At 35.0% G+C, this 15,184-nt stretch overlaps 1 protein-coding gene across 1 annotated transcript in view; it reads left to right on the forward strand.

Annotated features, from left to right (window-relative positions):
• The window catches only part of LOC127865182 (protein UBASH3A homolog), a 73,764-nt gene extending 61,542 nt beyond the window's left edge, over positions 1-12,222 (forward strand). The window contains exons 10-13 of the mRNA XM_052405154.1: positions 3,429-3,521; positions 4,276-4,383; positions 9,410-9,547; positions 10,817-12,222. Coding sequence (XP_052261114.1) covers positions 3,429-3,521; positions 4,276-4,383; positions 9,410-9,547; positions 10,817-11,064 — 587 coding nt within the window. The 3' untranslated portion in view covers positions 11,065-12,222. The remainder of the gene's footprint in view (positions 1-3,428; positions 3,522-4,275; positions 4,384-9,409; positions 9,548-10,816) is intronic.
• The last annotated feature ends 2,962 nt before the right edge of the window (positions 12,223-15,184 follow it).

The following is a 15,184-nucleotide window of genomic DNA, read 5'->3' on the forward strand; positions in this document are numbered from 1 at the left end:
GAAGATAATGTAATAAATGTCCACACCCCCACACTATACACCCCTCTTCACTCCACCCCTCCCTTCTTTGTGATTGAAAATGAGAGTCCCTTCACCTTTAAAAAGAAAATAGATGAGCGGTCTGCACCCGCAAGGCGGTGCTCTTGTTTCATTTTGTTCCTACGTCAAAAATTATGGTTGCTATGGCAACAAATAGACTAGAAATACTGCTGAAAATGGTGGTTATCTGGATCCTGCGATAACTTTAAAAGTTCTTCATATTTTTAGCTCACCTGAGCACAACATCCTCTTGGTGAGCTATTGTGATCGCCTTTTGTCCGTTGTGCGTCGTGCGGCGTCAACATTTGACTTGTTAACTCTCTAGAGGCCACATTTATTGTCCAATGTTCATGAAATTTGGTCAGAAGATTGGTCTCAATGATATCTTGGATGAGTTTGAAAATGTTTACGTTTGCTTGAAAAACATGGCTGCCAAGAGGCGGGGCATTTTTCCTTATATGGTTATATATGGCTATAGTTAAATCTTGTTAACACTCTAAAAGCCACATTTATTGTCTGATCTTCATAAAACTTGGTAAGAAGATTTATCCCAATAATATCTTGGACGAGTTCGAAAATTATGCCGGTTGGTTAAAAAACATCGCTGCCAGGGGGCGGGGCATTTTTCCTTATATGGCTATAGTAAAACCTTGTTAACACTCTAGAGGCCACATTTATTGTCCAATCTTCATGAAATTTGATCAGAAGATTTGTCTTATTGATATTTTGGATGAGTTCGAAGATGGTTACGTTTGCTTGAAAAACATGGCTGCCAAGGAGTGGGGCATTTTTCCTTGTATGGCTATAGTAACATCTTGTTAACACTCTAGAGGCCACATTTATAGTCCGATGTTCATGAAACTCGGTCAGAAGATTCATCTCAATAATATCCTGGACGAGTTCAAAAATGATGCCGATTGGTTGAAAAACATTGCCACCACTGGGGGGGGGGGCATTTTTCCTTATATGGCTATAGTAAAACCTTGTTTACACTCTAGAGGTCACGTCAGAAGATTTGTCCCAATGATATCTTGGATGAGTTCGAAAATGGTTTTGGTTGCTTTAAAAACATGGCCACCAGGGGGCGGGGCATTTTTCCTTATATGGCTATAGTAAAACCTTGTTAACACTCTAGAGGCCACATTTATTGTCCAGTCTTCATGAAATTTGGTCAGAAGATTGGTCTCAATGATATCTTGGATTAGCGTGAAAATAATTATGTTTGCTTGAAAAACATGGCTTCCAAGGGGCGGGGCAATTTTCCTTATATGGCTATAGTAAAATCTTGTTAACACTCTAGAGGCCACATTTACTGTCCGATCTTCATGAAACTTGGTCAGAGGATTCATCCTGATAATATCTTGGATGAGTTCAAAAATGATGCCGGTTTGTTGAAAAACATGGCTGCCAGTGGACGTGGTATTTTTCTTTATATGGCTATAGTAAAACCTTGTTAACACTCTAGAGGCCACATTTATTTTCCGATCTTCATGAAACTTGGTCAGAAGATTTTTTCCAATAATATCTTATTATCTCAGGTGAGCGACTTTGGGCCTTTCAGGCCCTCTTGTTTCATGAAACTTGAAACATGGATAGATGGCAATATCGACATCATGCACATCATTTCATTTTGTTCCTACCGGTATGTCAAAAATTCTGGTTGCTATGGCAACAAATATTTTAAAAAAAAAATCAAAAAAAAATCTGACAATGGTGGAATTTCTGACAATGGTGGAGCCGGTAGGGGACATATATTGCTTGGCAATAGTCTTGTTAAATTATAACAAGCGTTGTAAACAATAGGCTCATCATGTTGCAAACATGCATCTAGGTATTTTATATTTAAAGGGGTCTTTTCACAGATTTTGACATGTATTGAAGTTTGTCATTAAATGCTTTATATGTAAACATTGGGATTTAAAAGCTCAAGTAATAAACAAGAAAGAAAAAAAAAGTAACCCTCAACTGGGCTCGTACCACTGACCCCTGGAGTAAAAGTCTGTTGCTTAGACCACTTGGCCATCTGTGATCACACCAGGAGTGTTGTATTTTGTACTTTATATAAGCAATCGTCATAGTATCACAAAATACGACAACAACAGAACTCTCAAAATTATTCAATTGTTTCGCATTGCAACGCTTTATAATTTTCAGGTTTTTAAATTGTAAAAAGGTGCATATAATGGATATTTTAGAGCACGGTAAATGTTCAGTATTACTGTATCCTCATAAATATCATTAAGTACAACGAACATTTGCGAATCTGAAATAAAAAATAATAATAATTTTGTCAATTTTCCTTTTCACGTTTTTGGTAAACTGACAAAATTAAACAGATGTTTCAGATTCGCAAATTTTTGTTGTAGTTATGATATTTGTGAGGCAACAGTAATACTTACCGTGCTGTAAAATATATCCATTAAATGTATCTTCTGAAGATTTAAAAACCTGAAAATTACAAGGTTTGCTTATATAAAGTATAAAATGCATTACTCACTGTATGAGCACAGATGGCCGAGTGGTCTAAGCATTAGACTTTTACTTCAAGGGTCAGTGATTTGAATCAGATGATGGTTACTTTTTTTCTTTCTTTAATTTTATTCTTGTTTTTTACTGGAGCTTTTTAGCTCAAATGTTTACATTTATCAATATGAAGCATTTAATTAAAAACTTCAATACATGCCAAAGTCTGTGAAAAGGCTTCTTTAACCCTCGAGTTATCATACAATAAAAAATAAAGACACTATGATATTGTCCCGACTCCTAAGTTGTGTAAACAAGTAAAGTTGTTTATAGGATAGGTCAAATTTATGGGGAGGGTTCAATAAGCCTTTCATTCATTTCAGTTATTTTGCCTTTTTTGTGCAATTTTGTATAATAAAAAAAACACAAATTCCCCCTCTAAACAAAAAGGGAAAAAACATATGCCTACTTTTCAATCAATTACATGTACCACAATCAAAGTGTGGCAGTTAAAAACAAGTCTATTTGACTGTTGACCTTAATATGACCAACATGTTACTTTAAATTGTGATTTATCTTTTACATTTTTCACTTCAGGGTCAAAGAGTGATCACTTTTGTTGTAGATCAAAGGGGTCAGTGACTACAAGCATTCATATACTAAGTACTTATCTTGAGCTGTTAGGAATATTGGCAGCAATCCGAAATAATGGCCGGGTTAAAATATAATGTTGAAACATTCTGCTTTGACTTTACTTATATGAGATATATCTATAATAAGTTTAGTTTCCAACTTTAAATCTTCATACAACATACATTTTGTTGATCTAAATCTAATGATAACAAATGAGGATTTCGAGAAATGTGTTAAGATTCTGACTATCAGACCAGCAATGCAATATTTTACTATTATTCAATGCTTTATAGGAGAGGCCTTGAAGGCAGCTGGTGTTGTATTCACCCATGCTTATGCCTCCCCTTCCCTGAGATGTGTTCAAACAGCCACTAGTGTTCTCAAAGGTATACACTTTTACATGACATATACCGATAATTTGAAGGTCCTGGACAATGGCATGGTTGTTATTAAACACTGGTGCATCTTTTTTTATTCTGACTGTACTTAAAGTATTTTGTTTCTGTGCATGATTATTTCAATCAAGCTTTGCTATTAAAGTATTAAGCTAATTTTTATACATGTGAATATATATTTTTATGCCCCCGAAGGAGGGCATATAGTGATCGGACTGTCCGTCCGTCTGTCAGTCTGTCCGTCTTTCTGTCATTATTTGCGTTTAGGTTTCAAAAAATGCTCATAACTTCTATGTCCCTTGAGATATAACCTTCATATTTGGTATGCATGTGTATATGGACAAGGCCTTTCCATACGCACACAATTTTTTACCCCTGTGGCCTTGACCTTGAACTTAGGGTCCGCGTTTAGGTTTCAAAATCTGCGTTTATGTTTCGAAAAATGCTCATAACTTCTATGTCCCTTGAGATATAACCTTCATATTTGGTATGCATGTGTATGTGGACAAGGCCTTTGCATGCGCATAACACTTTTTACCCTTGTGACCTTGACCTTGAACTTAGGGTCCGTGTTTAGGTTTCGAAATCTGCGTTTAGGTTTCGAAAACTGCTCATCAAAGCGTTTATAGGGGGCATATGTCATCCTATGGTGACAGCTCTTGTTTTTGCAAAGCTTCTGATTGTATATCATCTTCTAATGCATTTCTATACATTCTGTTTATCATCCCTTGTTTGTCCTTGCCAGCCATGGGCCAGCTGTCTACGCCCATATGTGTGGAGCCAGGGCTGTTTGAATGGCTGGGCTGGTACCAGCTGGGGCTGCCAAAGTTCTTCTCACCTAAGGAACTAGAAGGTACACAGTCTTGCTTACAGATTTGTTCGCCTTTTTATTGGTGATTTTAGAATAAAATCTTGTTGTTTTTAGCTCCACTGGCCAGAGGCCAGCAGGGCTTATGTCATTGTCCTGTGTCCGTCGTGCGTCCGTGCGTGCGTTAACTTTTTCTTTAAACATCTTCTTCTCCTAAACTACAAGTCCAATTCTGATAAAACTTCTCACAAATGTTCCTTGGGTGAACCTCTTTCAAATTTGTTCAAATTATGCCCCTGGGGTCAAATTTGACCCCGCCGCGGGGGTCAATAAACTGAACATATGCTTATATAAAGCCTATTTTGTGCAAAATTTAAAAATCCTTCTGTCCATAACCATTGGGCTTAGTGCTACCACATTTGGTATGTAGTGACATTTAATAGTTCTCTACTTTGTTTGTTCAAATTATGCCCCTGGGGTCAAATTTGACCCTGCCCCGGGGGTCACAAAAATGAACATATGCTTATATAAAGCCTATTTTGTGCAAACTTTAAAATCTTTTTGTCCAAAACCGTAGGGCCTAGGGCTACCAAATTCGGTATGTAGTGACATCTAATAGTTCTCTACTTGGTTTGTTAAAATTATGCCCCTGGGGTCAAATTTGACCCTGCCCCGGGGATCACAAAAATGAACATACGCTTAAATAAGGCCTATTTTGTGCAAACTTTAAAAATTCTCTTGTCCATAACCGTATGGCATAGGGTTACCAAATTTGGTATGTAGTGGCATCTAATAGTCCTCTACCAAGTTTATTCAAATTAACCCCCCTGGATCAAATTTGACCGTTCCCCAGGGGTCACAAAATTGCACATATGCTTATATTGGGCCTTTTTTGTGCAAACTTTAAAAATCTTTTTGTCCATAACCATTGGGCCTATTTCTACCAAATTTGGTATGTATTAAAATCTTATAGTCCTCTACCAAATTTGTTCAAATTATTCCTAAAAATAGTTTTATGAAGAAAGTTAAGATTCAGATATACTATTCCACATCTGCATCTTATCTATCTTCTATTGTATCTGGGTCTTGAATATTCTTGAAATACTGGTGATATTCTGAAGGAATTATCCCTTCAGAGCGAAGTGATGGCAGGTCTTTCTTCTTTGTTGCTGTTATTGTAAGTTTGGAATCTACAAGGGTTGTATGTCACATTTTATAGAAAGTCCTTTGATAGAGGATTTGATTTGATTTTATAGAGGATATGAGTTTACCACACTGAAAACTGGTATCATCAAAACTGCACTTAAAAAACACACACCTGTATCACAATTGTAGTTTTATCAATTTTTTTTTGTCCATATAATCTTTTGTCCACTTACATTTACAACATTTGGCGGCATTACAGTTTAAGCTACATGCTTGATATAAAAAGCGTCATAGTTTTTCATAGGCACTACAACATATGGAGTTCTCTTTGGTGTAACCCTCACAATTGGTTCCCCATTAGTAAATATACCAATGTAAATTTCTTTGCTCATTCAATGGAAGCAGGTTCACTATCACACTCCATCTGGGTATGTCCACTTTCTAAATACTTTTGTTCAATGGTGTCTATGTTTTTACATTTTTCAATGCAACAGTAATAACCTAATTTCGATTTTGACCACTACAACAGTCAGAATAAAAACAGACATTCTTTACTGTGATGGGAAGGGATTTCATGTAAGTCAAAAGACAGGTTCCCACTTCACAGCCGCATTTTCCTTCAGTTTCGTTCCACAATAAACATGTCAAACTTGTGTTTTGTAAACAGTAAAAGAAAATATTGAAACTTTTTCTTTTTCTTTTATAATAAACTTGGCTCACACGAGAACATGGAATCAGTAAAACAGCCTCTAGATCAAATCTTATTTTACCATCTTAGTGGGAGAATAATGTCTTTTAGATAAGCACCAATGAAGGCATATTCTCCCTATCTAATTACAAATTAGCACAATAGTTTGTGTATTCCTGTTTAAATAAACAAGATGCAATAATTCCTTAACAAGGAAAGGGCTTCATATTTTGTTTTTACCTTAAAATATATGCACACATGGCTTATGCTTAAATGATTTAAGTGCACTTAAATCCTTTTGGCACATGTTTTTCCTCTCAATATGTATGAAAACTTATTGTGCCAAAATGACTTAAGTGCACTTGAAGCATTCTGGCATACACCAGATTTGTCGATAAGCACTTAGTGCACCTTGGTTCTTTCGGATGACCTATGTTGTATTCAAGATGTGATTCCAGGGAATAGTGCATATTGTAGAGCGTTGGAATAACTCTATGAAAGTGCAAAAAAGTGATTTTTGATAAAAAGTGCACTTATCACGTTCTGGCTTTAACCCCTCGAAATGTTCAAGCATCATCTATACTATGCTTAGTAGAAACATGGCTTACACATACTGATTCAGAAAACAATTATCAGCAAACAGGCTATCAGATGTTCAAAGCAGATGGTTTACAAGTTGGTAATACTCGTCCTCACAGAGGTGTTCTTGTGTATGTGAAAGATGACATTTTAGTCACAAACTCTTATCCTGTTACCACAAAAGACATAGAAATAGTCGTCACAACTGTTCTGTTTAACAAACAAAGTGCAATGTTGTTGCCCTATATAACTCACCAACTTCTTCAGCAAAACATCTCAAAACATTTCTATATATGAATCTTGCACACAAGCAGGAAGAATGTCTCATAATACAAGGTGATCTAAATATAAACTTGTACACAAATGAAGATATGTCAAACTATATGCTTAACACATTTGGCTGCAAACAGCTTGTGCAAAAACCTACACATTCATCTGGATCATTGAAAGATCACGTTTATACAAACATGAAACTTGGTTGTTCTGATATTATAGATAGTGTTTGGTCAGACCATTGTATGGTATATGCTGCATTTCCTTATACAGAATAAAACAGCCACTATTGTCTTTAAAAAAATAAATTGTATATGTTGAACTAGTCAAACTGAAACGGCAATATTAAAATTGAAGATAGGGTTTAAGACTTGCTTACGCAGAACTTTTTGCTTTAAATGGGATAAACAGTAATCTGATTTTTTTTTATCTAGTACAGGTCAATTTGTTATCTCCCTTTTCATATGATACACATTTACTTTTCGTGGGAATTCTGTCCTCTGTCCAGTGTGCATTTACCCATGCAGTCTGATGCAATAGTTGTCCAATCAGAATCATAAATCTCTACGATGCAAGATTCTCATTGGCCATTCAATGAAACTGTTTGATTTCAATATGAATTAACTGACCCTGCTTGCATTTGCCACGACCGTCTAGTGGACGTAACTCCATTAATTGTGGTCAACTTTTATTCCAACCTGATGAGTTAAAATAGTGTTTATATTGATATAATGTTATTGTATTGTGTTATTAAATGTGTGTTAATTACTTTGATATTAATTTCTTTCATATTTTAATATAGTACATGTTTTGCTTTGTTTGTAAAATTGTTGTTCTTGTCTTTGTACAGGTCCTTCTGTCATTTGACTATATTGGTCTACGTCATGAATAAATGGATTAAAAAAATTCATCAATGGACTTTTGTGTGCCATGTGTCCCCACCCAACACCAACTACATATCTGAAGGGGGGTTCTTAAGATTTGAAAAGATAAAATGTTTAAAATTCAAACAACATGTTTTTTTGTTTTTTAATGACATCATTTTATGATTTATAAACAGATTGCAAACAATATTTGTTCAAGATAAACTTAACAACATTGAAATAAGTGATTTTAATATTCAGTAGCAAAAAAGTAAGGAGAATCCAACTTAAAAAAGATGTATCTATTAAAAGTATATTCTACCGATGCCGTGAACAATCCCCTTGTTTATAACAAGACTGCCGCTAAGTCTATTACTAGCAACCTATCAGATACCTTATTTCAATATATGGCAATCCTAGTATTTTTCAAAAACAAACATGACAGGTAACCAACGTCAGATGGAAAAAGTAAAGGAAAGTTAGGTCAAGCTAATTGTTTGTCATGATATCTCTTTAAACCTCACACCATATGCAAGTAGTGTTGCCATGATCGCAACATCTTCATGAATTATAATTCAATTTTTTGTCTCATAAACATTTACTTTGTTTAACAAACAACCTCTACAAAGTTATCATTCCTACTGCCTTTCGGCACCCCATGAACCTGAAAAACTCGTAACTTTATGTTTCCTCAGGCAAATATCTTCTTTGTACAATAAACAATTTCTTCACCACGTTAACAATCCTGCTACACTCACTAATGCCTCAAGAATGAAGTAAACTTCAGGTGATCTAAGTCATTAGGTATTTTGCATATGTCATGAACTATATAAGTAACAGAAACTTTGAAACCTACAAACACTTTTTGGAATTTTGGAAAAAGATTCATGATTGAATGAAGGAACTTTCATTAATCTTGTAGAACATGCGTAGATTTGATCTTCAGCATCTAAAAATATGTGAAATAGCAAAAACGACAATATCTTTTGGAGAGATAAATTTACCTACGCAAAGGACCTGTGTGACAATTCCAGGGCTTTTTAGTCTGTTTAGATAACACCGTAGTAACGTTTTCCATAAATAAAAATGCTCACCCTTCCAATTTTAAGTGCCCAGTGGGACGAGGGATAGAAAGAGAAAGTCACATGCTTGAGTACATTTCAACCCATGCGCATTGCAATCTTTTTTCACATAAAAAAACAGTGGAGCGATACAGGGCCATCATGGCCCTCTTGTTTACCAGATGTTATGTCAAGATTATTTGTGTCAGTAGAATGGCTTGTAAAGGCATTTGAAAGTTATGTATAATCAAATTAACAAGCTACATTTAGTAAAATTGAATAAAGAAAGAAGGCCCCAAAATTAACTTTCAACATGTGCAAGATCATTAAATCAAGTAACAGATAAGTAATGGAATAAAGTTGACAAATAATCAAGATTATAGTTTTAAATGCTTATTAGGTTAAATATAACTCATTTTTTTGCCTTGTTATTCATCTCAGAAAGTCTTGCATATTTTCAGCGGAAGGTTACATTATTGACCAAACTTACAAGCCGTTTTTTTCTGTCAAGAAATATGACATAGAAGAAAAAATCCATGGTTACTACAGGAGGTCAGGGGAAACTGCCAGGAACATTGCCATTACCCACCAACATGACAGTAAGTCAGGACACACCATATTTGTCAACTGAAAGTTCTGCTCCAGAGGAGAACACATAGATTCCATTATAGGCTGTTCAGTTGGCACTTAATCTTGATCAGTTATGATTTATTCCCTTTTTTTCGTCAGTGGGGGATGCAAACAGGGTTCTACATTTTTGTTTGTGACAATTCTTGAAATTTATTAGCATACATGCCATACATCCCTCTTCGGAAATGTTGTCCTACAATTTTAACATGCTACCATTGGGAAAAACAATACCTTCTTCTGTAAGTTTACTATTAGTCTTATTAGACTGCCAATTCAAGCTTTATTTGGTTCATACTTACCACCACTTATCCTTTGATTGCCAAGAACAACACTCTCTAGGCACATATGTTGTACATTACAAATAAGTAGCTTTTTTCACAATCAATCACAATATGTTATTTATGCCACTGACATTAATTTCTTTCAATGGGTGCATTTTTATGTGGCTTCTGTAAATATCAATCTTTTATTGCGTTTAATGGCGTAAAGTCAATTATGTATGTATGTAAACAAATCATATTCAAATAGACCAGAGCTGGTTAATTATTCACAGAAATTTACTATCACTGTTGTCCCATTAAAAAAAAAAAAATTGCACATGTTGCATTCAATCTAAATTTAAATTCTTATATTGATTTGATTGTATAATTAAACAAGAACAGTGCCGAATGTTTGTACATCTTTTAACACAATTTACTTAAGTTCAATTTGAAAAACCAGGTCCTGATAACTTAATAAAATTAATTCTTAAAATATAATCATTCACTAACATGCATTTTAATTTATATTAATGCTGCCAAAAAAGGTGGATGTTTATTTTTCTAGTATTAGGTTCTTATACAGATTTTATTAAAGTGTCAGTTGTGGTTGAAATTCATGTGGTGTAAAATTGAAGATCATTTTTAGGTTGTTCATAAAAAAGCCAAATGTCCCAACAATTTTCATTGAGTTTCCAGATTTTGACCTGGAACAATTGTGCACTCATATTTTTTAGATCTGTGAAAAAACACTAACAGGAATTAGTCGTTTACTTTTCATGAGAGCATGAAGCTCATTAGGTGACTTGTCCTCAGTAAAAATAATCAAAATCTGTACAACTATGCATATTTAAGGCTTCTATAATTAATGTACATAAAAAAGACTATTGTGTGAGGTGTAAAATCGTCTGCATCTCACTTTGAGGAATGCAATATTCGTTTACTATCAAAACAAAAAACCTTTCTGTTTATACCATTCAGGAGGGAGTATTCTGATAGTTGGTCATGCGGGCAGCCTCGAGGTGTGCACACGACAGATTTTGGGCCACCCACCACGAGCGGAAGGCGAGTTCCGGGACCTCTGTAGCCGGGTACCGTACTGCGGGCTGCTGGCAATAGAAGAGGACCCGCACTCCAAGAAATGGAAGCTACTGGATCCGCTGATACACACACTCTCACACGGCACAAACAAACAGACGTTTGTCCATAAGATGCTTTACCCCTCGTAACAAAGTGTTCTTGTAATGTGTCACCACTTGAAGTTAATACAGGCAGTATATTAAGGCCATCTAAAGCAAATGTTTATCAGTCAAGAAGTTGCTCTAGTGCTCCATAGGAGTTGCTCATGTCATTTGCACCATAAGAAGTGAATTGAAATAAGCTTGGCTTTGAGAAACACAGCTTTAATGAATGTGCCTTAAGTGTCATCTCAGATAAACCTATGCTGTCCCCTCGGGCTTATCATGGGAGACACTTTCCATTTTTATGTTTTCATAGAAAGGAAGTCCCTTCTGAACTATTAACTAGTCTAGTTGGAAAGTGTCTTCCATTATAAGTCTGTGCATACTGCATAGGCTAATCTGTGTCGACACTTAACTCGTATTCATTTTGCCCAGTTATCCCAGAGTACGGCTCAAATGATTTTTACATGGCTGTAACAAACAGTTGTTTGAAAATAAGATGTTGATGTAAATTGCATATAGGGCCTTGTTTTGTTCTGATTAACAAAATAAACAGTATTACAGTGTGTGTATTGTAAATTACTCCCGATTGAATGTAAACATTGTTTCACCAAAGAAAACAATAGTGTTCTGAGTTATTAAACAGTCTAGAAGTTTTGTTAATACCTCCCTGCTCAGGTGTTTCCAATTTGTAGCAAGATATGTGCTCAATGATAAGTTGAAGGCACAATGAAGATCAATTGTGTATTAAGTTATTTCTAGAGCCTAAATGAGTAACTGAAACATGTAGAAAAAATATGTTCTGCACATGTGTCACAGATTTATTGTTTCTTCTGGTATATAATATTGTTTGTTATCATTTCACATACATATATTGAAGTACATGAATGTGTTCTTCAAAATAACTGTTAATAAATACCCATAGAGTTTACAAATGTCACAAATGGAAGGTTGTAAAGGAAGATACAGCTTTTTCGTTGGACCACAATTTAAGTGTAGTCTATTGTGTTTCCAAGTCTCTTGTACAGCGAAGTAAAACATTTGTGCCACAATGGTCTTCACTGTTTGCAGACAATACAAAAGATAAGAGCTTTTGTTTCCTTTATTTATATGCTTGATAAATTTTAATTGATAATGAGTTTATTTTGTTAATACATGTATTGATAAGTTGTTTAACCTGGTTTTCAATAAAGTTGAAAATATTGATTATTAGTTCCAGGTATGTGTGCATCTGAGCAGGCAGCATCAAACAGGGGGTTTGTGGTGAATAATTGTTATTGACATTGACAAATCATGATAAAACTTTGTATATAGCAATCTTTTATGCAGATCTGTCTTCCCGTTATATTCAGTATGTGTCCGGTAAAGGTGAAGGTCACTGATACTAAGAAGTTAAAAAATAGTATGTTCTATGTACTGGTAAATCTTCTGTTTAGATTTAGGTACAGCATTGATGTTCTGTTTTTTTGTTAGCCGATATGAAAGCAAATATTGGAATTGCATTTGTGGCCAGTCAGATCAAGGTCGGCATCACTGCATTTTAAAATTGAAAAATTGTTTGCAGTTCATAGCAAGTTTGGATGGAGGTATTGCACTGAAAATTGATTTGTCGCTTACATGCAGAACTATAGTTCATTTAGGGCCAGTCAGTTTATTATGCTCCCCCCAAAAAATTTGGGGGGAGCATATAGTAGCCGCTTCGTCTGTCTGTCCGTCCGTCCGTGTGTCCGTCCGTGCACAATTTTTGTCCGAGCTATTTCTCAGCAACTAATGACCGAATTCAATGAAACTTTATGGGAAGCTTCACTACCAAGAGGAGATGTGCATATTATCAGCGGGTTCTGGTCAGATGATTTTTCACAGAGTTATGGCCCTTACCAAACTTACAAGCCGTTTTTTTCTGTCAAGAAATATGACATAGAAGAAAAAATCCATGGTTACTACAGGAGGTCAGGGGAAACTGCCAGGAACATTGCCATTACCCACCAACATGACAGTAAGTCAGGACACACCATATTTGTCAACTGAAAGTTCTGCTCCAGAGGAGAACACATAGATTCCATTATAGGCTGTTCAGTTGGCACTTAATCTTGATCAGTTATGATTTATTCCCTTTTTTCGTCAGTGGGGGATGCAAACCGGGTTCTACATTTTTGTTTGTGACAATTCTTGAAATTTATTAGCATACATGCCATACATCCCTCTTCGGAAATGTTGTCCTACAATTTTAACATGCTACCATTGGGAAAAACAATACCTTCTTCTGTAAGTTTACTATTAGTCTTATTAGACTGCCAATTCAAGCTTTATTTGGTTCATACTTACCACCACTTATCCTTTGATTGCCAAGAACAACACTCTCTAGGCACATATGTTGTACATTACAAATAAGTAGCTTTTTTCACAAGCAATCACAATATGTTATTTATGCCACTGACATTAATTTCTTTCAATGGGTGCATTTTTATGTGGCTTCTGTAAATATCAATCTTCTGTTGCGTTTAATGGCCTAAAGTCAATTATGTATTTATGTAAACAAATCATATTCAAATAGACCAGTGCTGGTTAATTATTCACAGAAATTTACTATCACTGTTGTCCCATTAAAAAAAAAAATTGCACATGTTGCATTCAATCTAAATTTAAATTCTTATATTGATTTGATTGTATATTAAACAAGAACAGTGTCGAATGTTTGTACACCTTTTCTGTTCTGGTCGGATGATTTTTCACAGAGTTATGGCCCTTTGAAATTTTCCATTAACTGTATATATAGTGCAATTCTTATCCAGGCTATTTCTCAGCAACTAATGACCGGAATTCAATGAAACTTTATGGGAAGCTTCACTACCAAGAGGAGATGTGCATAATATCAGCGGGTTCTGGTCGGATGATTTTTCACAGAGTTATGGCCCTTTGAAATTTTATATAAAAAAATTCTTGTCCCCCCCCCCCCCCCAACTACTGTGCCCTCAAGACATTTCCTTTTATCTGAATATATAGTGCAATATTGTGACCAAAAAAAACTTTGGGGAGCATCACCCGTCTCTGACGGTTTCTTGTTATCAAGGTCACTGTAACTTAAAATAGAAACAAGAGGTGTGTTTGTTAGAAACACAATGCCCCCTAATGCGCCACTTTGAATTTTTTGATTTTTTTTAAACTTTGACCTTGAAGGATGACCTTGACTTTTCACCACTCAAATGTGCACCTCCATGAGATACACATGCATGCCAAATATCAAGTTGCTATCATCAATATTGCAAAAGTTATGATCAAGGTTAAAGTGTTGTGACACATACAATGACAGACACATAAAATGACAGGCACATACAACGACAAACAGACAGACAGGCCAAAAACAATATACCCCAGATCATTCGATCCGGGGGCATACAAATGTTGTTGCTTATTAACTTGACTTTGGATTCAGGTATTTTGATGAAATATTGTGTTAATCTAGCTTACAGTAAGTGTGTACCTATATTGGAAATTTATTTTGGACTGCTTGGTTCAAGGTTACTGTTTTTAAGCAAGAGTAAAATAATTTGGGTATTGTTCTGAGATTGTGTATAAAGGTAGTTTTCAAGCACGCCCAGCTTGGGATTGCATTAGGGACCAGTTGGATTAAGGTCAAGGTCACTGTTACTTAAAATATGAAAAAGGCAGTTTCCTTCTCAATAAGTTTGGATGATACTATTGCTTTGATATTTTGTGTATAGGCTGTTTGTGTACAGACCAAGTCTTTACTTTAAATTATACATTTGAATATTACATGTGTATATGCAAATACATTTTATGTATATACATATCTATTATTAAAACTACTACTTTTTTCTGCATTCCACGTAATGATGTATTATATATTTTTCTTATATAATCATCATGTAAGATGATGGTTGCTTATATGTAGCGCTGCTGGCAGCGAGAATATCTTGTTTTCTGATCAACATCTACAATGTTTCATTTCAATTACCTGAATAATAAAATGAAGGTGAAAAAATATTTAAAGCAAACAGATGGTATTAAAATGACAAAAGCAATTTAGTGTATTCAATTAAAACATACAAGTTTTTGCATCAATTACTTGTATTATTTTAACCTTAACTTAGCAAGTCAATGTGTACATATGTGTATGTTTGTGTACTGATATATAGTCATTATATGT

The sequence above is a fragment of the Dreissena polymorpha genome, chromosome 1, assembly GCF_020536995.1.
Source record: "Dreissena polymorpha isolate Duluth1 chromosome 1, UMN_Dpol_1.0, whole genome shotgun sequence".
In the NCBI taxonomy this organism is placed as follows: Eukaryota; Metazoa; Mollusca; class Bivalvia; order Myida; family Dreissenidae; genus Dreissena; species Dreissena polymorpha.